This window comes from Brassica napus, chromosome C7 (genome assembly GCF_020379485.1).
Source record: "Brassica napus cultivar Da-Ae chromosome C7, Da-Ae, whole genome shotgun sequence".
NCBI lineage: Eukaryota > Viridiplantae > Streptophyta > Magnoliopsida > Brassicales > Brassicaceae > Brassica > Brassica napus.
This window is the reverse complement of record NC_063450.1, coordinates 16,541,868-16,567,678: the sequence shown is the minus strand read 5'-3', so window position 1 is coordinate 16,567,678 and position 25,811 is coordinate 16,541,868. Positions and strand designations below refer to the sequence as shown.

At 34.4% G+C, this 25,811-nt stretch overlaps 3 protein-coding genes across 3 annotated transcripts; 2 read left to right on the top strand and 1 right to left on the bottom strand.

Moving 5' to 3' along the window:
- Positions 1-44: 44 nt before the first annotated feature.
- On the bottom strand, positions 45-2,061 carry LOC106452437 (chaperonin CPN60, mitochondrial). The gene is made up of 7 exons (XM_013894553.3): positions 1,902-2,061; positions 1,691-1,712; positions 1,474-1,605; positions 1,229-1,388; positions 871-1,142; positions 659-790; positions 45-571 (listed from the first exon to the last, which is right to left on the bottom strand). The coding sequence occupies exons 3-6, from the start codon at positions 1,591-1,593 to the stop codon at positions 674-676; spliced, it is 669 nt and encodes a 222-aa protein (XP_013750007.1). The 5' UTR covers positions 1,594-1,605; positions 1,691-1,712; positions 1,902-2,061; the 3' UTR covers positions 45-571; positions 659-673.
- A 3,033-nt stretch (positions 2,062-5,094) lies between these two features.
- Positions 5,095-10,074, top strand: LOC106363885 (protein BLISTER). Its single transcript, XM_048762452.1, has 13 exons — positions 5,095-5,433; positions 5,527-5,926; positions 6,010-6,512; positions 6,803-6,922; positions 7,422-7,487; positions 7,786-7,896; positions 8,046-8,122; positions 8,246-8,313; positions 8,404-8,517; positions 8,748-8,932; positions 9,068-9,136; positions 9,325-9,483; positions 9,580-10,074. Exons 1-13 carry the CDS (start codon positions 5,386-5,388, stop codon positions 9,658-9,660), a joined length of 2,001 nt encoding a protein of 666 aa, XP_048618409.1. The 5' UTR covers positions 5,095-5,385; the 3' UTR covers positions 9,661-10,074.
- Positions 10,075-13,085: 3,011 nt separating this feature from the next.
- Positions 13,086-15,815, top strand: LOC106452448 (putative F-box protein At3g23950). Its single transcript, XM_013894565.3, has 2 exons — positions 13,086-15,557; positions 15,664-15,815. Exon 1 carries the CDS (start codon positions 14,185-14,187, stop codon positions 15,487-15,489), a length of 1,305 nt encoding a protein of 434 aa, XP_013750019.1. The 5' UTR covers positions 13,086-14,184; the 3' UTR covers positions 15,490-15,557; positions 15,664-15,815.
- Positions 15,816-25,811: the final 9,996 nt, after the last annotated feature.

The window sequence follows — 25,811 nt, the reverse complement described above, 5'->3', positions numbered from 1 at the left end:
GATCGGAAAACGGTACTAAACGAGGGAACATTCGGTTTTAAATGTGGGTTAAGCAAAGACGTCTTATTGATGGTCAGAAAAGCGTTTTGTCGGTTACAAGGAAAGGAAATGCGTAAAGGAAAGGATGCCGGAGCTCGAAGAGCTTTACTGGAAAGATACAACACAGCAAGATAATAAAGGGAAAACCCTAATCTAGCCGCCAAGTATGTGTGAATGATTTCGGATCCCCTCTACGTTGTCTCCCTCCTCTCTTTTATAACCAACTTGGTGCTCTTCCGTGACCTAGCTCGCGTCGCTTTTATGTGCTTTTAACTCGCTGGGCCGAGAAACCCACATCGCTTCGAGGAGCCATTGAGCCAACTGTGTTTAGTCGATGTGCGACCGACTAAAAGTACTCTCATGTCGCGCCGAGAGATCAGCGCTCCGAGCCACCGCTTCGAGCTGTTGCTACGCTTAGTATGGGCCGGGCCGTCTGTTCTTCGGACCATGAGGGATGGTCGAATCCATCCTCTACAGAGTTGATGGATGAGATCTTCTTCTCATGGATAAGAATGAGAGGCTCTTCCAGTTCCTGCATATTGAGTCAAAACTCTGTCAACTCTAGAACTGATTTGAAGCATCAAGAATTTAGACTGAGTAGTAGGAGTAAGAAACTTACACATTTTTGGGTTTTCTAATTGGTGATAAAGTGAGGGGATGTATAACCTCTGTCCAGCTTCAGGGATGTATAACCTCTGTCCAGCTTCATCCCTTCTACAACTTCCAACTCATTAATCAACGTCTTTCCGTCCTGCAAAGCATTTTACTCACGGTAAGTGGTTTGACCAATCTATCCGTATCATAAGCACTCATATTCAGTGAGTCACTTACTTGGATGGTGATTACACCTTCTTTGCCAACCCTCTCCATAGCCTTAGCAATCAGCTCACCAATCTCCCTCTCTCCATTTGCAGAAATGGTCCCAACCTGAGCAATCTCTTCGGATGTGCTGATCATCCTAGCCCTGCTTTTAAGGTTAGTCACCACAGCATCCACCGGCATGGAAATACCTCGCCTTAGGTCCATGGCGTTCATCCCTGCGGCAACTGATTTGCAACCTTCGGTTAATATCGCCATGGTGAGTACAGTAGCACAAGTAGTACCTGGAAGACTAGTTAAGAAAAATCTCGGTAAGAGAGTTTTGGTAAGAAACAACAGGATCAAGTTAGGAGAAGTGGAGTAATCTTACCATCACCGCCAACGTCATTAGTAGCATTAGCAACTTGCTTGACAAGACTGGCACCAACGTTCTTCACTTTATCCTTAAACTCAATGCTTTTAGCAACGGTGACAACATCTTTAGTCACTTTAGGAGCTCCCCAACTTTGCTCAATCACAACATTACATCCCTTCAAAGTTAGCACCACAGAACGTCAGTCACATCATTAACAATTCAGACCAAACTGAAATCATAGATCAGTTATAGATAAGCACCTTGGGACCCATGGTGACTCTGACAGCATCGGCAAGCTCTTCAACACCCTTAAGCATCAAAGCACGAGCTTCAACCCCAAAATTAATTTCTTTCACTGAATAGTTCCTGCTCCAGCTCATTCTGCTGGATACCTGAGGACGCAAGACAACATCAAGTTAGTAATAAGACCAAAGACAAATCTCGTACCAGAGAGTTACAGACCAATGCACCATTTACCTGTCGTGTGTTACTTGCAATCCTGAGAAGAGGGGAAATGAGAAAACAAAATCAATATAAAAAATAGGAATGAAAGCAAGTAGATTTAGAGAATCCAGATGAAACTAAGGAGATTAGATCAAAGCATTGATCGATTTTGTTCCCTCCATTGTTATTCACTATCGGAAAAATGAAGCAATAAGAGAGAGAGAGGAAGCAAGAGAGTTCTCACCTGGCCTTGGAAGCGAGATTGGAAACGAAACATGGTGACTGAGGAGGGAGGAAGAAGACGACAACCCCTAAGGAAGAGATAGTTCGGACGAGTGAGATCTACGGAGAGAAGAGTGGATGACTCTTAATAGACGAAGGAGAAGACTCTAGAAACAGCTGCGACTTACCCCTTTTAGGGTTTTAGGGTTTATCTTCATTTTTGATAATTAAAATATTTACTAAACCCATTTTTTTCCTATTTTATTTTCTGGATTTTCTTTCCTCAAATTGTATTCTAAACATCATCATTTTCATTTTCAAACAGCTTACTTTTTAAACTGAAAGGGTACCATCATGTTTTCAATTACTTTTGATGAATAACTTATTTTGTTGATCTAAACATATATGCGACTATTTGTTCTCCTCTCTCTTCGCTAGTCAATGTTTTCTGGATAACTTTTTGTTTAAGAAACACAATGTACATAGGAAACACAAAACACATGAAGCCGCTACTTAACAAAACATCCAAAAAAAACAAGCCGATACTCAAATGTAATCAGTGTTATCACTTGAACAACCTGAGGATGTGGCTGCTTCGCAAGTGAAGTATTAATGTGCATAGCCATATTCTGATCAGTTGGAAAAGCTACAAGTGAAACATTGTCCAGAGCAATAAACAAAGCTAATAAGCAAAATCCATTATTTGAACAGAGTTTGATTTGTAGTGGCAACCGCAACACTTATCTCTCAGTGCTCAGAAACAGAGTACACACTAGGTAGGTAGATTGAGGGCGAGGGAGACGGTGCACCCAACGAGGGTGAACATATTGTGGAAATAAGAGATTGTTAGGACCACCTTCATACCATGGGAGATAGTATCTACGAATACCCTTCTTATACTCGCTGCAGCCGTTAAAACTCAAGATGCAACCATCCATACACTTGCCATCTTCTTCAGCTTCTTTATGAACACTAAAAGCACGTGTGCGCGCAAGTTAAACAAGACCAAACCTTTCACGCTCCTGTTCCACAAGTAGATAATATCGAAGTTCAGAGGATGCATCACCACGGGGACATAACCGGACATAACCGATACCCGATTCACTCAATGACGTCAACTTGAGATCGCAAGAGAGTTGGCTTCTAATTGACACAAAGTTAACGTTGATTAACTAATAAATAAAAATATACATTATTATTATTATGGTAATATAATTAATGATGTGATGTATTGTTAATGTAATATAATTAATGAAATTGTTAAAATGAGTAAAATATGGAAATACAATTAATGTAATTATATTAGTAAAATTACTAAAATGACTCTATACTTTTTTTTTTATATTAGCCATGTTCTTTTATCTGACGCTGCTATCGGCGGTTGCGTCTAGAAATTACAACTACTCCCACGGCATATTCATGACTGGCGGAAAAATGCTGCTTGTTTTTTAGCCGCTGCGGCCAATAAAAATGGATAACTCTGACACTGGGAATAGAAGCGTCGGTTGTCTATGCATTTTGTGTCTTCGGAATTTGTTGGCCACTGATTTCTTTTTCAAAACAGGTTTGATTTGTCTCCGTTGTAGTGTATTTCTTTGACGCAACCGCCGATCGCAGCGTCAGATAAAAGAACATGGCTATTGTTATCTATGTTTTTAAACAATTCTCATTTATACTGATATCCATGTTTCCAAACAGTACCAAAAGATATTTCAATTTGAATAATATAGATATATATACATTATAAATACATTATAAATATTATGTTGGATTCTTAAAATCATGGAAAATTCAGCCCAGAAATTTTAAAAATATATTTAGTATATAATTTATAAATACATAATTTAATTGGTCACACAATATTTAATAAATATAAAAATATATTAAAATGTTACAAATATTTCTGTATAAAATATATTTGTTTGCTAAAACTACTTATAATATAAAATAGATGGAATATATATTTTACGTGGAGGTTTACAAGGTTTGGCCGAGGATCAACCGCTCAGAGCCGTGCGAAGGTATTTTGATGCCGTAAGCAAAATAAAAATAGTACATATTTTTAACAATATTGTCTTATGACAAACTAATATATAAGTAATCAATTTTTGAAAAAAAAAAATTGATAGAAGATACAAAAGTATTTTACTATCATTTTATGTTATTTAACAAATATAAAACTGAAACATAAAAATTAGTCTTTTAATTGTATAGATTCTTTTAAATTTGTAAACCAAGCAATAAAAAAATATATAAAGATTAAGGAAAAAATAATATGGTAAAAAGTGATTATAGAAATTTCTAAGTTGTAATTATAGAAAATATGTGAAAAGAACATTGATTGTAATTTGTTGATCTATGTAATCTAGTTAAGAAGCAATCAACAAAGTTTGTTTATGTATGTATAAAATAAAATATATAAATGTATGCCCTATCATTTTTTGTAACAATTATTTAACAGAAGCGAATGCTTCAAACTTTCTTCGGTAGACCTCTGATTAACCGTTTGCGATAGATTTTTTATTTATTCTTTTTGTCTATGCTCGCTCCCAATAGATTTTTGGGATTTACAAATCTGATAAGAAAAATATTGGTATAACTATATAAGCTATATCCTCTATACATTATTTAAAAAAGTGATTTGTTTATGCGTAATCAATACACTCATTTTCACAAAAAAAAGTGATATGACTTCTAAAAAAGATGAATCAAACTAATTGTGATATGAAACCAATAAAATGTACATTGCTTTATCGGGTTAGTTTTGTTTCGTTAGTTGTCCTCAAGTGCAGAATTTTAATTGATTTAAATGTGATTCTATCTATAATAACGAGTTCTTTGGTGGCATGTCGTCATGTTCCATGGGGCACATGGATGTTCTACTTTGTTTTTTAATGGTTTCATAAACATGCACCATCACAACTGTTTATATTTTTTCTTAATTTTATTTATTTTAATGCATTTAATATTTTGGAAAACAAAAAAACATATACATGAATTAATCTAAATATATTGCATGTACATGTTTTAGTTTTGTAGTTTTCTGCTGGTTGTTTTAAGAATTTTTATAAAATGAATAAAAAAATATTTTCCCCATTTACTTTGGTCAAACAATCTTCACAAAATTTAATTTCACAGCTTCAAATGAAAAAAAAAATGACTAAAAAAATGTTGCAACCAACGGAAAGAAGAAAAAATAAAAACGTTCTTCAAGGCAACGAAGTGAGAATAAAAAGAGAAGTTATTATTAGCAGAAAAGAAAAAGAGATCTGGCGGAGAAGGAAACCAAAATCTCAAACGAACAAACTTGGCTCCTTCCTTGGGATCGAAAACCCTAAAAACAAATTGCCTGGATTGGTGAACAGCCTTTCTGGAGATCTCCCCCTATACCAATATCTTCTCCATATTTGCCGTTAGGATCTGTCCTCTGGTACCATCACAACATCGGCAATTTCGAAATTGGGGATTCATTTGTAATTTGAAAATAAAACAAGGGATTGGTTACAATGGCATCAGCTCAGGTTAAGCGGAGGCAAGAGGCTGGACGGCGTAAGGTAGATTTAGATCATCCATCCATCCTCCTCTCTTTACTTTGGTAGATTTAGATTATACAAAGCTGAATTAATTTTGTTAATTGATGGATTCAGCTTGAGGAGTTCCGAAAGCAAAAAGCAGAACGAGAGAAAAAGAATAATACCGCACAACCTGTTGATAACACCGTCGCAGATTCAGATGGAGAAGTTGTTGTTGCATCTATCTCTAACGGACCTCTCAGCCAATCTCCTGAAACCTCCTCCTTCAACCAAACCCAATCCAAATCCAAATCCAAATCCTACGATGGAAGCAGCAAAGAGAGAAGCAAGAGAGATGAGTCAGTTGGCACATCTAGTAGCTTAGACTTGAGAGGTTCCTCTAATGACTTTAGAGAGAAGCAATCCAGTGGAGATTTCAATCGTGCCTCTACTCTAACAGAAAGTGCATCTCCAAGCAGTTTGTTATCAACCTCGACGCAAATGCATGGCAGTGGATTAATCTCATCAAGAAAAGGTACGTGGGGCTCTATCATATGAAATTGAGAAAGCCTTTAAAGGAACAACCTAACTGTTCTGTACGTTTTTTGTTGTTGCTAGACTCTCTACAACCTACTACCAGGATGGCAGAGTCTACTCACGAAAGTGGTGAACTTAGAAGAGGAGGTAGCAGCATCTTGCAGAAGCCAACTTTGTCTAACAGTTATTTGTTTAGTTCTCCGGACACATCATCTCGACCTTCTGAATCTTCGGATGATTACGGTGCAACCTCTTACTCTGCTAAAAATGAAGCAACTGTAAAGAGGAATCGTCCATCTTTCCTTGATTCCCTTAATATTTCCAGAGCTTCCGAGACTCAGTATCAACACCCTGAGATTCATGAAACATCAAGTGGTTCCCATTTAACTGTCGGTGATGAGTCAGGACCATCTTCACTCCAGTATATATCAGGAAAGAGCGACAGTAACGGTCCGTCATCTGATTCTCCTTATCCATATGACAATTTCAGGAGTCCTTCGTTTCCTGTTGCCAATGGAGTAATGCCAGGTTTCACTGATTACTCCATCCCAAAGCAAAATGATGATTTTAGTTCTCTGGAACAGGTACTTTTCTTATATTCTTGCCCTTCTTTTGTTTTGTATGTGTATTGTCGATATGCTATTTAACAGTTGGAAAGTTATGTCTGATTAGCTTAAGTGGGAATCGATCTCATGATATACATGAGCAATTTGTCAATGATTTGTGGTTGATGCCTCTTGCTGGTGTTTCAAATTCTTTTTTACATGGTCATGCATTTTACTTCCAGATGCTAGCTTTCGTAGTTGCTCTTTCTGCACCCTTTGACCAATGCTTCTTCTGAATCTGAGATATGGTTTCTTATTTCCGTTTGTAGCATATTGAGGATTTAACGCAAGAAAAGTTTTCACTGCAAAGGGATCTTGATGCTTCACGTGCTTTGGCAGAATCCTTAGCATCTGAAAATTCTTCGATGACAGACACTTATAACCAGCAGGTACTTATGCCATTCTAGTTGGGTAGTGTCCAGCATACGTAGAAAACAATTTTGACCATTTATAGTAGTTGGCTAATTATTTGCACATACTCATGCTTCATTGTTCGCCAGAATTTTCTGTCATCTGGTTTTCGGATCCATGGGTGATGCAAATATGAGAATCTTATTTCATAATTTGGACGGATGTGAATATTGAGTCTCTTTCTTAAATTGGCATGCTCTTAAATCATTTTTAGACTATGTTGTGAAAAGAACACGATTTAGACTATTGAATCATTGTTACATTCACCAGCAAGACAGAGATATTGTTAAACCAAAGAATTTGGAGAAGGTTTTTCAGGATGTCTACGTAATTGGTGTTTACCGGGCTTATCTACTGTTGAGAGTGAACAGTGTCTTATTTTGTTTACTATAAGACATGTTTCCACTGACATTTTGTTAAAGCCTCAAACCTCCCAATGATTCATTTAATAATTGTTCTCGTTTCTGTCTTATCCAGCGAAGTATTGTCAACCAACTAAAAGATGATATGGAGAAGCTACATCAACAGATTCAAGCACAAATGGTTAGTATCCTGTTAGTTACCCTACTCAACAAATCCCAGTTGTATATGCCCTAGCAATATAGTAAGGCATGATATTATACACTGTAGATATTGTCTAAGATTAAGCAGGATGTTTACATGTAGGCATTCCAGTTATCAGATTGCTTGATGGTTACGTATGTGACTCAAAATTTGAGTTTTCTGAGTATGATTCTGGAAATCTGGACGAGTATCTGTATGCCATGATCATTCATTGGCTGGAGCTATTGTCTAGATTCTCCTAAAAACTGTTACTTGATTTAACTCTTTTTCCTGTCAGGGGGAACTTGAATCTGTCAGGAATGATTATGCAAACGCGCAGCTAGAGTGTAATGCTGCTGATGAGCGTTCACAAATACTGGCTTCTGAAGTCATCAGTTTGGAAGATAAGGTAATAAGCTTCCGGGTGAAAAGTGTGGAAAGATTTTTTTTAATTTAGTTTTTGAATTTTGGATTGTAAAATGTCTGTTTCCTCTTCCTTCAGATGTTCGTATTCATCTGTTTAGCGATTAACTTTTTTTTTCTTGGAACCGATATTAGGCTCTCAGACTCAGATCTAACGAGTTAAAACTGGAGAGGGAACTGGAGAGTGCACAAGCTGAAATGTCTTCTTACAAGTATGCGCTTTACTCTTTGTATCTTCACCTTTACTTGATGTTTGGTCCAAAAAATACCACTAGGAATTCGATCTGTAACTTCTGGGATAATATAATTCTCATCTTAACCATCAACTTTTATAGGAAAAAATTACAGAGCCTAGAGAAAGATCGCCAAGACTTGCAATCTACTATTAAAGCTCTTCAGGAAGGTATGCACACTGAGATCTGTTCCTCTGAAAAGTAATGTGGTTCTTCTACATGTTATGTATCTATCTTATATTCTTCATCTTTCTTTTCAGAGAAGAAGGTCCTACAGACTATGGTGCAGAAAGCTTCCTCTGGTGGAAAATCCACTGCTCTCGACAAAAGCTCTACTAGCAGTAAAAACGCATCAACCTCTACAGAAGGCCTAGGTAATGGCCCTCCTATAGAATCACATCAGTATGTGCGCACTATTATAGAAATTTGAAGCATATTGTGTATCTCTAAACGCATATTATAGAAATAAATTTATGCTTTGTTCTTCAACGTGTAAACCATGCCTACTCTAGCCGATGGATTATGTAGCCGTCTCCTAAACCTGGTCACTAGCATAAAATTTAATTTCTCATTATCCTGTGTCCACTTTGTTTTCTTGGTGCAGCAATCTCAGATACCATGACAGGGAGCTCAAATCAGGAAACAGATTCTACAGATCTGCTGGGAAGTTATTTATCTAATACAGCTATCATTCATGAAACTGGACAATTAACTCTTGAAGGCTTTCCATTGAGCGTCCCAGCTGATCAGATGAGACTGATCGAGAACATTAATACGCTGATTGCTGAGGTTGTAGTCATGTATTATTTATGTGAATTTATATTCTTTTTTTTTTTGTTTGGTTATCTGTAGCTGTGAGAATCAATACTTGTCAATTCTCAAGGTGCTATCATTTCTCAATCTGGGTGATATCTTTGGTTGCAGTTGGCAATTGAAAAAGAGGAACTGGTGCAAGCATTGTCAACTGAATTATCTCAAACTGCACGGGTAAAGGTAAATTCCGAGTCCAACCATGATTTCTGTATGGTTCCATGAGCTATTATATCTTAACTCACCATAGCCTTAATATATATCCTGGTCTACTCTTTGATGTTTTATTAAGTAGCGTTTTCATGTTTGTGTTATTGTGTAATCTCGTGTATTTCTCAAGTCTTTATATCTGTCATGTTTCTTAAACATAGGAGCTGAACAAAGAGTTATCCAGAAAACTTGAAGTGCAGACGCAAAGGTTAGAGCTACTAACAGCACAGAATATGGCGATAGACAATGTTTCACCTGCAAAGCAGCCGGATTTTCATGTTGTTCAAGAGAGACCACCAATTGCAGATGAGGGCGATGAGGTACATTCTCTCTCTCTATTATCCTCCTCTAATCAGAGTTCCAATCTTGGGTCTGAAAAAAAGGAGACAAGATGTTAATCATTTCTCTCCATTCAGGTGGTAGAAAGGGTTCTAGGATGGATCATGAAGATGTTCCCAGGAGGACCATCAAAAAGAAGGACAAGCAAGCTTCTCTAATGCACGCCTTGCTCGGCTATTCTGTACATTCTGGCACAGCCACTATGGCTTCTTCTCTTATTGTTTTGGAAGAATTCGTTTAGCTTTTTGATCCAACAAATTGGGTTTCAGTAGGCTTGAGGAATATCAAGAAGACAGCATATAGTGAGTGTGATACAGACGCTTTGCAAAGAGTTCCAAATGGAGAGAGACACGAAGCGTGAACAGAGAGAATTTATGAGTGCGTTTTTTTGTTGTTTATTTACTTGAATTTTTGTAACTGTTGATTATAGTGCAATATACTAATTACCATAATAATCCGGTGTAGTTTTGGTTGGACATATATTTTATTTTCCTGTGCTCGTTTTAGTTTCAAGACTCGAATAAACAAATATATAAACTAGATTATTACATAAATACCTGTTTTAATTTTAATATTAATTGTAAAGTACTTTTATCTTATAAATAAATATAAGTATCTTGAACATTATTAGCTGTAATTAATTAGATCGCAAACGAATTTTAACTACCTTTTAATTTGTGTAAAAAATGACACTCTTAAAGATTTTATAACTTGTCTAATGTGGCCTATAAAATAATTTCCAAAATTCTTGCAGAAAGACTTTAGCCTTGGTTAGATAGAATAATCTCAGAAAATTGATCAGCTTTTATTCCAGAAAGGCTTATAACAGATAATGTGCTTATAGCTCATGAACTTATGCATTCTCTGCATACTAAGAATCTTAAATCAAAGTTCATGGCTCTCAAGCTTTGACGTTTTGAAAGTCTTTTGTAAAGTTGATTGGAATTTTATAGATAAGGTGATGAGGCAAATGGGTTTCACTGATCTATGGTGCAGATGGATATATAAATGTAGATGGATATATAAATGTATGTTGACAGTCTCTTATTCTGTTTGGGAGAACCTACTAAAACTATTTATCCTCAGAGAGGATTTAGACAGGGAGATCCAATCTCCCCATACTTATATATCATCTGTACTAAAGGGTTATCACAGCTAAAAATAATGCAATTCATCAGCAGAAACTCCATGGATATAAAGCATCGCGAGGAGGTCCAGCTATATTCCATTTACTTTTTGCTGATGATTCTCTACTTTTTTTTAGAGCAAATCTTGAAGAATGTAAGACCTTAAGGGAGATCCTAACCATCTACCAAAAAGTGTCTGGCCAAGAGGTAAACTACACTAAATCTACGGTGGCTTTCTCAAAAGGTATTCATTTCACTGAACAGTAAATCCTAAAAGAAATGATAGGTGTGGATAGAGTAGGTCGATTTGGAAGATACTTAGGTTTGCCTGAGAGGATAGGTGAAAACGTAAGGATACCTTTGAGTTTATAATGCAGAGAATTATGAACAAAATAGATAGCTGGTACAATAGATTTCTTTCTCAGGCTGGAAAAGAGGTTCTACTCAAGGTTGTCATTTCTGTCCTTCCTACATATGTCATGTCTTGTTTTATGCTACCAAAATGGCCTATTTAACCAAATAACTTCTTACATGCGTAACTTTTGGTGGTCATCATTTAAAGATAGACATAAAATCCCTTGGGTCAGTTGGAATAAAATCACTTCTTCAAAGGAGGAAGGCGAAATAGGTATAAGAAATATGGAGGATTTTAATATTGCTCTCTTAGCTTAGCAGGGTTGGAGACTGATTAGATTTCCCAGTTCATTGATGTCTCGTGTGTTTAAAGCTAAATATTACATGCATTCAGATTTTCTTGAAGCTAAAAGCTACTCAACTTCAAGCTATGCCTGGTGCAGTATACTACAAGCTCAGCATCTACTGGAAAAGGGACTGAAATAGACTGTGGAAAATGGAAAAACTATTAGGGTCTGGAAGGACAATTGGATTCGATCAAAACAGTCTGTACCAGCACAGGGAGCAGAAGCAGGAGCAGTAAGCCATCCTCATATTAAGGTGAGCGATCTTTTCATTAATGGAACCCGTGAGTAGAACAGGAGGTTGATAGAAAGTCTTTTTGAATCCGTCGGATGCCCAATATGTCCTTAACATTAGACCAAGTGTAATGCATGATATATCAGATGTGCGTATCTGGAGCTACAATCGAAATGGAGAGTACAATGTTAAAACAAAATATCATCTCCAAAGGCAAATCTCAATGCAAGAAACCAACAGCAACAAGGACAGAGTGGAATCTCATAAGAAGTGAAGAAGTGTTGTTCGGCATTGTTGAAACTCAATCTGCCTCCCAAGCTCAAGACATTTTGGTGGAGAGTATCACATAACAGCCTTGCGGTTACAATTAACCTAAATAAAAGAAGTGTACAGATAGATGATACTTGTCAAAACTGTGGGGAAGATGCTGAAACATTAAATCATATGATGTTTCACTACAAAATATCAAAGGAGATTTGGTCTTTGGCTCCCACATCTTATAGGGTTCAAGACGGAATTTCAATTTTTCTGCTCCATAACATCAACGCTCTGATATTTGCTGCAAAGTAAGAAGATTCTGAGCTCTTGAACTTCGGCGAATTTGGAAAATGAGAAACAACATACATTTCCAACAAAAAAGAGAGCATATACTTCAGGTGGTGCATGGAGCGATCCGAGATCACCAGCATTGGATGCAAGCAGTCGAATATGATGAACATGAAGTTCAGAGATGCCGGTCTTCAGATAGGCAAATAATGGATATTGCAGACCTACTGCCAAACTCTGCTCACTACTATTGTTTAGTAGATGCATCATGGAAGAAGGATAATGAGGAAGGAGGAATTGGATGGTCCTTACACAGCAAATAAGACATTTAAAAACTCCATGGATCTTCCTCAATTGCGCCTACAAATTCTTCCTCGGAAGCAGAGGCGGTGGCTCAGTCAAACAGTTGAAAGCATTGCAATATCATAATGTGGCTTTCATCACTGACTGCAAAAAGCTTACTGATGAGTTATATCAGTTGTCTACTGAAAAAACCATCACAAGTGCTTGTCACACGGAGGTTTCCTCTATGCTGCGAGACATTCACTTTCTATCAAGATCGTGTAACTATAGTTCCCACTTTGCTAATAGGACTTTCCTAGAAAATGTTGATGTTTTAGCCAAGCAAGCTAGACTTTATAAGCAAAACTATGTAATCACTTGGTTCTCTTAGTAATATATTATGTTGACAAAAAAAAAACATTAGTTAGATTTGACCCCAAAAAAAAAGTACATGAGTTAGTCTTTTTTTTTCAAATGTAATTTGATACTATTACTCTAAAATGTCGTTTCAAAATAAATGATGCTTAAAGAAAGTTTTGATATTTCAAAATAAATGATATTTTTTATATTTCAATGTAATTTTAAATTTTATTAAAAATTGTGTAACCAATAATATTTTGTTATATATTTTGTAATTGGTCAAAAAATTTAAAATTTATATTTAGTCTTACTTTTTAAATAAAAGACAAGTTTCTTAATAATTGTGTATTATCTTAAAACTTCAAGTATTTTAGAATGTAAAGATTTGACCCCAAAAAATAGAATTAGTTTTTTTTTTCAAATGTAATTTGGTACTACTAAAAGAGGCCCTTCTCTCTCTTGTTTAGAGAGAGAGAGATGCTTTCTCTCTTCGTCCCCTCTTATTATGGGTCTTTCTATGTAAATTAGTTTGTTTCGATCAATATGATCGATCTTTTGTTTCGCTAGTCGGATTATACATCCGTAAAGCGATTTTTGGTAGTGATTTCAATCTAGCCTGGCTTGTTCCTCATAGCTCTTTGTTTTCTCCGGATTGGATTGAACAATAATAGCTCTGATTCTTCTAATCAGAGTCTATGTTGCCCTCTTTCTTTTTAAATTTCTTACCTATTCTGATTGAGTCCGACGATTCCTTCCTGTTGTTGGCTATCGTTGATTCTTGGTCAGATTGGAGTCAATCATTTCTTCCATTAAGGATTTACGCAAAGTATTCTTGATGAATAGTTGAATTAAAATTTTCCAGATAGCTCGGCCGATTGTGTGCAGGTTCAGTAGAGATGGAACTTTCCTTGTGAAAGTGTTCGAACAAAGGATATGCTCTTAATCTTCACAAGTCTTTGTTGTGCTATCATCTCCGATGATTTGGTTTGGAACTCCGATAGATTCAGCAGCTGTTAGAGAAAGAAGACTGCAAGAGAATTGGTACAAAAGGCTTTTCTCTCATGCGGTGAAGAGTGACGGAGATTGGAGGAGTAACAGCAGAAGACCAGAGAGTGAATTTTCGCATGAAAAATGCGTAGAAGTGAGTATGCAGAATTGAAATCTCTTGGAACAAACACGTGTTAACATGTGGTTATCTCCTCTTTTGGACTTATTTAAATTTTGTTTTATTGGGCCTCTTTTGTAAAACTGATATCTCTCGTAAGATCTAGTGGGCCAAAGGTTAAAGATTTAATAAAATGCAGAAGTTGAGAAAGAAAAAAAATTTGGTACTACTGCTCTAAATTGCTGAGCCGCAATCTTGATTAGATTGTTACTAATACCTTACCTAATCGAAGAAATCAAAGAGGGAGGGGGAGGCCGCGTAAACGAAAAATGGATCTTCCAGAGATAGCACTGGTCAACGTCTTGTCGCGATTTCCATTGAAGAGCATCGCGAGATTTAGAACAGTGAGCAAAGAATGGAGATCGCTCATCGACTCCGACTTCTTCAGAAATCACTACATCTCCTTCAAATCATCTTCCTCCCTCTCCTGGTCTATCATCCAAACCAATCCCCACAAACTCTCACTCGAGATCGTTGGCCACCATGGATGCAACACATGGGGCCTCGATCGTTCTCCTGGTTCTTTCTTGCGTTTCTTCGCCAAGAGCACAATCAGAAAACTCTTGGTCTTATCTTGTACCGATGGTTTGGTCTCGATCTGCGCAGAAGCTAGCGATGGTTCTCCTTTGTTTTACATCGGAAACCCTTTGATGGAGGATTGGTTTCAACTCCCTCTCCCTCCGTTTCTCTCCTCGCAGGATCTTGATAGTTTGCGTAAGAACAAACGTTTCAGTGACACTGGTTTCGTTACGAAGATGCAGAGCGGGGTTGTTGTGAGTTACAAGGTTGTCTGGATGTTGTCTCACGGTAGATTATCTGATAAACTCGACTTTATGATTTACTCATCTGAAACAGGGACGTGGAGGAAACACCACGTGTCTTGTCCACACTCCACCGTCTGGGAAAGACAAGACAAGTCCATTGCTTTGAACGGGAGGCTTCACTGGCTTTCAGAGGATACTCCTAGTTTCGACGCAAGTTCTATTGTAGCTTACGATTTCTATGGAGGTACTGGTAGTGATGATGATGAGTGTCGTATCATACATTTTCCCGGTAGCCAGATAGATGAAGTCACTGGAGATAATTTATTTCAACGAGTCTACAGGAGAAGCTTCACAGCTTCAGAAGGATCCATTGTTTATTTCAATGAGTTCCATGTGAATGAAACATGGACGTTACGGGTTTGGAAGCTGGTCAAGTACGAAGATTGTCCTGAGGCTTGGCAACTCTCTTGGGATCTCAAGTTGAGGTCTTTGATTGAATCTGGTACCTGTTATTTCCCGGTGGTGATGCATCCTTTGAACTCCGACATTATCTACTTGTGGAACAGGACCGCGAAAGGTTTGGTCTTGTTTAACTTGCGCACACGTGTGTTTAGTGTTCGTAAAGAAGCTGAAGAAGACGGCAAGTGTATGGATGGTTGCAGCTTGAGTTTTAACTGGTGCAGCGAGTATATGGACAGCATCCGTAAATACAATCTCCCAGGGTATCAAGGTGGTCCTAACAGTCTCTTCTTTTCTCAGTATGTTCTCCCCCGTTGGTTGCACCGTCTCCCTCGCCCTCAATCTACTTAGTTTGTACTCTGTTTTCACCTTGAACCATCCCTGATGTCTAATCTGATAAGTGCAGAACATACGAGGGGGTAAATGATCAATGACTCCTTACTAGATAAGAGCAAGTTACTATAGTTAGCTTAAAGTAAGCATGGTTTAGTTACTCTTATCTTTCATGCTTTATCTATATATTAGATTGGGGATTGGAGACAGGAGGTATCGAGTGTTCAAGTGAAGAATGAGAGGAGAAAAGAGTGATGCTGGGATGATAATAGCGAGAGAGATAGTGATCAGTGTCTTTGTAATCAGTCTTTCAATTCAATAAGATTCTGTTTCATCTTTGATTATCAACTTTGCTTACTTTTGAGATCCAAATCGCAACATAATCTAATGTACAAGGCATTGAATTCCAATTAGGTATCAGAACCATTCTGAGCATTAAACCAACCCATCATACACCAGTGTTGCGGTTTCCATTCCACTACAAATCACACTCCCTTCAAAGAATATATTGCAGATTCTCCTGGAACTTGATTATGTCTCTGAAAAATGCTCTCAGTTGCAAAGCAGTCACATTCTCAGGTTGTACAAGAGATAACACTGATTACATTTGACTATTAACTATTCCCAAGGACAAGCAAAGCATAAGCCATGCTTGAAGGGAGTTATTGCTTCTTCTCCTTTTGTTTTCGAAGAATTCATTTTCTTGTTTTTATCCATGAACTTTATAATCGTTGATCCACGAATTTACAAAAAAAAAGTTCCCCTATGATTCCGAAATATTATACTTTTGAACCATTTAAACTCTTCAGCAAATATTTTTACGTACTAGGAAATTCTGAGTTGTTTCAAAAAAAAAAAGAGAGGAAATTCTAAGTTCGAATAAAACTATTAATGAAAAGAAAATCAAAATTTGAGTAAAGGTTTAGTTTAGCTTTAGATGTTACTTTCTGATAATCTATATTATAATAGTTGAGTTTTTACTCACTGCTCAACGCGCCACGTCAGCGTTTTGTGGACTCCACTTTTAAAAAGTGTGAAAAAGTGACAAACTCATGGCTCAAATCCAGGTTATTGAAATATAAACACCAACATTTATACCACTAAGATAAATGATACTTTGTACATTGATAGCCGGACCTAATATATATTTATGAAGGTCGGAAGCCCTTGCTTTTTCGGCTTCATCTGAGGGTCGGGCCTACAGGTGTGTTATGGATTTCATTTTTAAATGGGATTCATCACGTTATATGAAAAAGCTCAAGTTTGCAACAGTTATAATTTTTCCATATTGTAAAATGTTGTCGTTTAACATGAGTTTTAGTTCTTTTCATCATTGTCTCAAACAAGTCTGAGTTACAGAGTTGCGCCGTGTGTCTGTTCGTAATCTATTTTTTCACCGGTAAACTATTCATGTCCACATCTGAAATCGATTGATCATAAATGTTTCTGAATTGTAGCCCCTATGTAAACCATATATATATATATATGATTCTCATCTTTGATGAACCCAATATGCGTCTCCACAAAACTTATTGATTCCTCTTAGATTTAACCATCTTATAGAAAATGTTTCTCTCTGCTTCTCCAGTTCGTCAAACCGGCGTCCCGGCATCCGTCACTCAACCTTCGAGTCTCTCCGTCTTGGTCGTCGTAGTCAGAGCATAGCCTCTGGCTTCCTCGCTTCTGGGATTCCCTGAACTTCAAGAAAGACAGAGAGTTTGTGGGAATCACGGTTCTCTTCCTTGATGAAAAGGTAAGTAAATCTTCAATCTATCAAACTTATTTAACATAATTGTTTCAATTGATTTCCTGATTCTTTGTTGAATAATATTATTTGTAGATTCCGTGATTCATGGGTTTACTCCCGTCGGACGTGCTAATCATTATATGCCATCTTTGAAAGCATGTTCCATTGTGAAAGTCGATCGTTTTGAGGTTGCTAGGTGCTCAAGCATGTACAAGATAACTGATCATTCATTCCTCATTCGTTTCATCTCACTAACCATTATTGATGAAGTCATCACAGGTGCTCCTGAGATCAATCTCCAGTCAAGATTAGACTATTCGACAATCTCCAAGTGATTGCAAACACAAACCTAGAAACTGGTAAAATACCATATTTGGCAGCTCCAAGCAAGATTACAATCAGGCAAATTCAAATTGAATGACATACCAGCAACTGAAACTGGTAATTAGTCAACAGCTTATCCCATATTTTCCTTATTCTTAAAAAATTCATTGTGTTTCTGATCTATCTTTTCATCTATGCAACTTTAGCCTCTGTCATGGATAGCTCTCTCCCACGGATTGCATTGACTATGGTTTCTGGGAAGAAAAAGATCTTGCTCCTGAATAAAGACCGTGACAACCCTGTTGTAAGCTTTTATTTTGTGCAGAACAAAAAACCTTGATTTCTTTTCTATTTAGTATAGTGATAGTTGTTGATAATCATTAGTCATTTGCCAATATGTTTTTTATGCGGCATTTCGGAACTCTCCATTCCAAGCGGAACAGTAGATGAAAGATAATCTTTCAGGAAGCTCCTCGACTGCAAGATAAAATCAGAAGATATATGTTGGTGGGAGGTTGATCAAGGAAATACTTCGGAGAAGTGAGACGGCCTAGCCAGACTTCATCTTTTGTACAATATGAGCAGAGAGTGGAATCCACAAAACACGAGAAAAGAAAAAACAAAACACGAAATTAACATATTTAGACCTTCTCTCTTGTAGATCTAACATCTGCCGCCGACGAAACTAACACCCAAGGCAGACGAAGCTGATGCAAGTAAACCTCTCATCAATCATGCTTAAAATCAATCTATGTTTTTCAATCTCACAAACTAAGAAACAATTTTACCTACATGAATCGGGACATTAGTGCCCACATTCCCGACATAGAGAAAAAGAGGAGTTGAAGTCCTAACAGTTTTCTCAGTATCAGACTAAACCACATATTCAATGTCCAATTATTTTGAAACCCTAACATTTTAAAGCACTGCTTTTAGAAAGAAATTATATTAGACCATATTTCAGACTTTTTTGTCAACCCCAAATCATCTATACCAAAGTCCTGAAAAATATATAAATAAAATAAATTTTCTAAGTATGTAATTCTAAAAATGTTATAAGTTTTATTAAATATATTACAATTCTATGTTTTTCTAAAAACAATTGGTGAAATAAGAGGAAATTTTATTTTATTGTTTATTTAAATTGTTAAATTTTGAAATCCAAATTTTTTTTTTCATGCACTATTTGATTTATATACAAACAACTACCTAAGTAAACATTAACAAGTTCCATCATCCTCAACTTTGAACATATAAGATATGAAAATATCAACATATGACTTCGTCATTCATTCTTATATCAAACTCATTAGCCTATGTAATTTCCAAAGTTCCATCCATCACATTATAGACAAAAAACAAACAAACAATAAAATACCGTAAACAAAACTATACAATGCACATATAATGTAGCCGACTAATGTAGCCGACTCCGCGCTTGCACGGAGACTATGCACCTAGTATTTTTAGTAAATCAGTTATCCTATATATTAAATCCTATCGATCAAGATATTTCACGCTGAATATTTCGGCCAATGAAAACACAAAAAAAATATATATCTTATTATATAAAACTTGGTTCTTCAAAGTTGATAATTAACATGATCGCCACACATACAATTATATATTTTAAGATTGTGGCATGTGTTAATCTATCTCATAATTAAAAATATATATACTAAGATATTAACAAAACCGAATTTTATTAAAAAATAATCATAAAAATTATTTAACAGTAATTTTACTTTTCTTAAATCCAAATCAAAAGATTATTGCAAAAGATTATTTGATAATAATTTTCCTTCTAATATTGTGACATTTGTTTAAATATATAATGATTAAAAATATATAATAAGATAATAAAAACGAATTTTGAAACAACTACTTTTAAAAATTATTTAGTAGTAAAAAGTGATTAAAATATATAATAAGATAATAAAAACAAATTTAGAAAAAACTACTTTTAAAAATTATTTAATAGTAAAAACGATTTTAAAAAAATATTTAGTAGTAATGTTTTTAGAAATTTTCCTTTTTAAAATCCTAAAAAATATATTTGAAAACAATTTATTTAATATAATTTTTCTTTTCTTAACTTTTTTTTTTGATCAACTCTTTTCTTCACTTTTAATGAAAATATAATTATAAAAGATTATATTGAGTTTGGTTCTTCAAAATTGCTAATTAACATGATTGTGACACATGGTAGTTATATATTTAAAAATGTGATATGTGTTAAACTATATCATAATAAAAATATATACACACTAAAATAAGAAAAACGATTTTTCTTAAACATTAATTATAAATATTAATTAATAATATTATTATTATTATTATTATTATCATTATTATTGTTATTATTATTATTATTATTATTATTGTTATTATTATTTTTCATTATAATGTTTGTTTTAAGAGATACTAAAGTTAGAGAATTATAAAATATAAACATTAACTTTTAAGAAAAAAATGTTAAACAAAAACGAATTGTAAAATCCTACAAGTACAATAAATTATTTAATAAAAACATGAAAAAACTAACTTTAAAATAAAAAAATATTTTTAAAGCATAATTAAAAAAAATTTTTAAAAGTACTCTTATTATTTTCTTTTATGTAAATTACTTTCCTTTTTTAATAGATAATTGTATGTTAAAAAATTATGACAAAAAAATAGCTACCAATATTTCACATCTTTATTTAGGTTTAAACTTTCACATATTATTTTTACAAAACAAAATAATATTTACATGAAAAGTATAACCTGAGTATTTTGTTTTAATTTCTTGATACAACTCAACCTTTTATTATCCTTATCACATCTTATGATGCTAACATAACTTTTAATTTTGATGTTATTGTCGTACATGATTGTGTGAATATGATAAATATGTGTTTGTATGTATAAGACAAAATATATAAATAATTAAACAGAATTTTTCTATTAAAAATAAAGTAGTTGTATTAAAATCTAAAAGAAATAAAATAATTAATTTTCTTTTTAAAAGTCTAAATAAAATTAAAACGTAATAGTAATCTTATTTTTCTTATAATTAAGTAACTTTACTTTTTAATAATTTTGAGTTCAAAATATAAACTAAATTAATTTCAAATATTTCACATGATATGATTGTGATATGTGTCAATAAAAACTTCTATTATGTGAAAATAACTTCTTCTTTTTCTAAAATATTAAATAAAAGAAAATTCTAAAAGAAAATTCTTTTCTAATCTTAACCAATTAATAATTTGTTTCCTTTTTTTTAAATCCTCACGAGAGAGAAATGTAAAATTTTATTTAATAGTTATTCTTACTTCAAAAAGTTAATGACAAATATGATAGTAACAATTATTCAATTAACAATACAATTGTAAAAAATTAATGATATTGAAAAAAAAAAGAATTTTGAAAAATGCAACTTTTAAAATAGTTAATATTAACTGGAAATAGCTATTTGATAGAAATTTTATATTTTTAAATCCTAGATAAAATATAATTGTAAAAGATTATGTAATATTAATTTTCTTTCTAAAATCCTACAAAACTTTAAAAGAATATTTGATAGTTGTTTTACTTTCTTATAAAATAAAACCTAAACAAAAGAAAGTTGTATAATATTCTTAAGTCATAACCAAACTGGAATTGTAAAAATTTATTTGATAATACTTTAAGAGAGTGTTTGATGATGAACATGATACTAAAAATTATTTAATTAACAAAAGAAGTGTAAAATTAGTATTGATACGAATTGTAAAAATAGAAATTTTAAAAATATTTATTAATAACTAAAAATAATTATTTGATAGCAATATATTTTTTCTGAAATTCTAAAGAGAAGATAATTGTAATAGGTTATATGACAGCAAATTACCTTTTCTAAGATATTAAACAAAATTGTAAAAGAGTATTTAATTTATTTTTTTAATTGTAAATAAAATGGAGATTTATAAAATAGAATATTTTCCTTTTTAAAAAATTCCTAGCAAAATAAAATTTGAAAGACTTATTTAATAAAATATTAAATTAGTACATAAGAACATGTATAATGTTCTCATTGATTCGATTGGTGTATTTAACATGTATCATGTATAATGTACTGCAGAAAATGGGATTTGATCTTCATTGGATCAAATTGATGATGGAATATATTTCCTCGGTTCAGTATCGGGTTCTTATAAATGGTCAACCACGTGGCCTCATTGTTCCAAATAGAGGCTTGCGTCAAGGAGACCCTTTATCGCCATATTTATTTATTCTCTGCACTAAGGCATTGATTACAAATATAAAAAAGGCAGAGAGAGAGAAACAACTAACATGAATGAAAGTGGCTAGAGCTTGTCCACCGATATCTAATTTGATTTTTGCAGATGATAGCTTTTTCTTCTGCAAAGCTCAAAAGGAAGAGTGTCAAACTATTCTCAGGATTTTAAAGAAATATGAAGTAGTTTCAGGGCAGCTTATAAATTTTGATAAGTCCTCAATTCAATTTGGACATAAGATCGACGAACCCGTCAGACAGGAATTAAGGGATATTTTGGGCATTCAGAATCTTGGAGGAATGTGATCCTACCTTGGTTTACCGGAAAATTTGGGGGGGGGGGGGGGGGGGGGGGGTTCAAAGATCCAAGTTTTTAGCTTTCTCCAAGATCGATTAAAAAATAGAGTTAATGGGTGGACTTTCAAAATTTTCACAAAAGGCGGAAAGGAAGTGATCATTAAATCAGTGATCACAGCTTTACCAAATCATACAATGTCTTGCTATCGATTACCTAAGGCAACTGTGAAAAAATTGACGAGCGCGGTTTCACAATTCTGGTGGAGTCCATGGGGAAGTACAAGGGGTATGCATTGGAAATCATGGGACAAGGTATGTGTAGACAAGGACGAGGGCGGTTTGGGATTTAAAGACATCACTGATTTCAATACAGCGATGCTTGGTAAGCAGTTTTGGCGTCTGGTAGAGAAGCCAAACACTTTATTTTCTCGTGTTTTCAAAGGGCGGTATTTTAGAAATGCTTCACCTTTGGAACCGATCCGTTCATACTCTCCGTCATATGGCTGGCGGAGTATTGTTTCTGCTAGATCTCTGGTAAGCAAAGGACTAATTAAACGGGTGGGATCAGGTTCTTCTATTTATGTATGGAATGACCCATGGCTCCCAACCACTCGCCCGAGACCAGCAAATAAAAATCAACACAATTTATATCCATATCTTAAAGTGGAGTCTCTCATAGACTCTACCTCACACACTTGGAATTCACATGCAATTCGGGCTTTGGTGGATCCAATGGACGCAAAACTTATAGAAAGCATACCACTGAGCAGGACTCAGAGGATAGATAGAGATGGATGGCACTTCACAAAGAACGGAAAATATACGGTCAAATCAGGATATCAGGTAGAACGGATTTATCCAGATAGAGAAAGACCACCATTATTAATTGGTCCCATGGTAGATGTTCTGAAGGCTCACTGCTGGAAAATACGCTGCCCACCAAAGTTAAAACATTTTCTATGGCAATTAGTGACAGGATGTATAGCAGTGAAGAAGAATTTACAGGCAAGGGGAATACAAGGGGATATTTGTTGTGGAAGATGTGGAGCCCAGGAGGAATCCATAAATCATGTGTTTTTTGAATGCCCTCCAGCAATTCAGGTTTGGGCTCTATCGAAGATACCATCAAATCCAACCATCTTTCCGACAAGTGCTCTCTTCACAAATTTGGATAATCTGTTCTGGAGAGTTGTTCCGCAGATGGAAGAGCATCAGTTTGCATGAATACTATGGTATATCTGGAAAGCTAGGAATAATAAAGTTTTTAGTAATTTGGATATTGATCCTTTGGATACGCTTAAGTTGGCAGAAACATAATCAACACTGTGGGCTGAGACACATATTTTGAAAGAGCAGAGGACAACACCACAAATAGTAGATACTACCATGCCGTCAATTCCAGGAAGATGGTGTTTTATGGATGGATCATGGAAAGAGGGTGATACTTTTTCAGGACAAGGTTGGTACAACACTTTAGAAGGATTTGATGGATTGTTGGGGGCAAGGAATGTTCGGGCTAGTCTCTCTTCCCTTCATGCGGAGATGGAAACGCTACTCTGGGCAATGGTATGCATGAGGAATTTACGTCAATTTCAGGTTACGTTTGCAACGGATTGTTCTCAATTGGTGAGGATGGTTTCGGAACCAGAAGAATTGCCAACTTTTGCAACTTATTTGGATGATGTCAAGATCATGAAAGAGAGTTTCACCCGATCAGAAATTATCTATGTACCACGGACGCAAAATATAAAGGCGAATAGACTAGCACGCATTGTTAGGAAGCAGCCGTCTTTCGTCGTTCACATGGATATGGATCACCCGGTTTGGTTTACATAGTCAGTATGAGTCTGTAAAAGTCGATGACAAAAAAAAACTTTCATTTCTTTTTATTTTTCATTTCTTATTTCGGATTGTGTTCAGTTAAAATGTTTATGTATAGTATTTTCTCTAATCCGTAATATAAAGTTTATAACAACTCATCTATGCACCATGATTATAAAATACAAATATTAACTTGAACTTATGTGAGAAAACGAGTTTTAATTATAAAATAAATCTCAAACAACATATGCAAAAAACAATCATAATACTATAATAAAATGATTTATTATTTTATGGTTTTTATTAAATTAAAACATCAAACAAAACTAGTTGCAACGCAACATGCTCATATATTGTATGTATATACAGAATAGAAATAGAATTTAAAATTGAGTTTAAAAATATCTATATGGTTCCATGAGTAAAAGTGATTAAACAAACAACAATATTATAAATAATTGAACAAGTATGCAACTTTGTTTACCCTTGAACTTTATGTCGAGGTTTTCGCACACAAACTAGTGGCAATTTCTGTATCTCTCATAACGTTTTATCAAACTTTTTGAAGTTTGTGTCTCTATCCTTGTTTACCTTTGAACTTTATGTCGGGGTTTTCGCACATTATGGTTTGTACGATGTTGCTAATAGTCTTGTAATCGTTTAAATTTAGTAATGAAGACATTGGTGCACAAAAAAAAAAGAACATGTATGCAACCTTAAAGTTGTTTGTGAATAAAAAATAGATGTTGTTATGAATCAATTATTCTTCGTTCGTCGTTCTTGATTTCACTCTCGTCTCTCTTTTTCTTGCTGCACTCGAAAGAACAAAGATAGAACAAGACCAATAAAGATATACGTACACACACAAATTAGTTAACCTAGTTCGAGATTTGATGTGAATCCAGGAGTAAAACTAGGAGTTTTTCTAAGTGCGTGCATAATTCATAAAGGAAAAAAGGCAGAGATGATATTGGTCGAACCTTGGATATCTAGGGGTGCACACTAATGTTACCTGGAACATATTTTATTTTCATACAATTCTCTTAATATTGATAAAATTATGGGTCCAGTTAATATAATTAATGAAATTGTTAAACCGAATGAAATATGGAAAGATAATTAATGTAATTATATTAGTTAAATTACTAAAAGGATTTTATATTTCTTTTTTATACTGCTATCTATGTTTTCAAACAATTATCATTTATACTGATATTCATGTTTCCAAATAATACCAAAAAATATTTCAGTTTTAATAATATAGATATATATACATTATAAATATTACGTTGGATTCTTAAAATCATGGAAAATTCAGCCCAGAAATTTAGAAAATATTATTTAGTATATAATTTATAAATACATAATTTAATTGGTCATACAATATTTAATAAATATAAAAATATTACAAATATTTCTATTATAAAATGTATTTTTTTTGCTAAAACTACGTATAATATAAAATAGATGGAATACATATTTTACAAGGAGGTTTGCAAGGTTTGGCCGAGGATCAAACCCCTTCCGATAGATTTTTTATTTATTCTTTTTGTCTATGCTCGCTCCCAATAGATTTTTGGGATTCACAAATCTGATAAGAAAAATATTGGTATAACTATATAAGCTATATCCTCTATACATTATTTGAAAAAGTGATTTGTTTATGCGTAATCAATACACTCATTTTCACAAAAAAAAGTGATATGACTTCTAAAAAAGATGAATCAAACTAATTGTGATATGAAACCAATAAAATGTACATTGCTTTATCGGGTTAGTTTTGTTTCGTTAGTTGTCCTCAAGTGCAGAATTTTAATTGATTTAAATGTGATTCTATCTATAATAACGAGTTCTTTGGTGGCATGTCGTCATGTTCCATGGGGCACATGG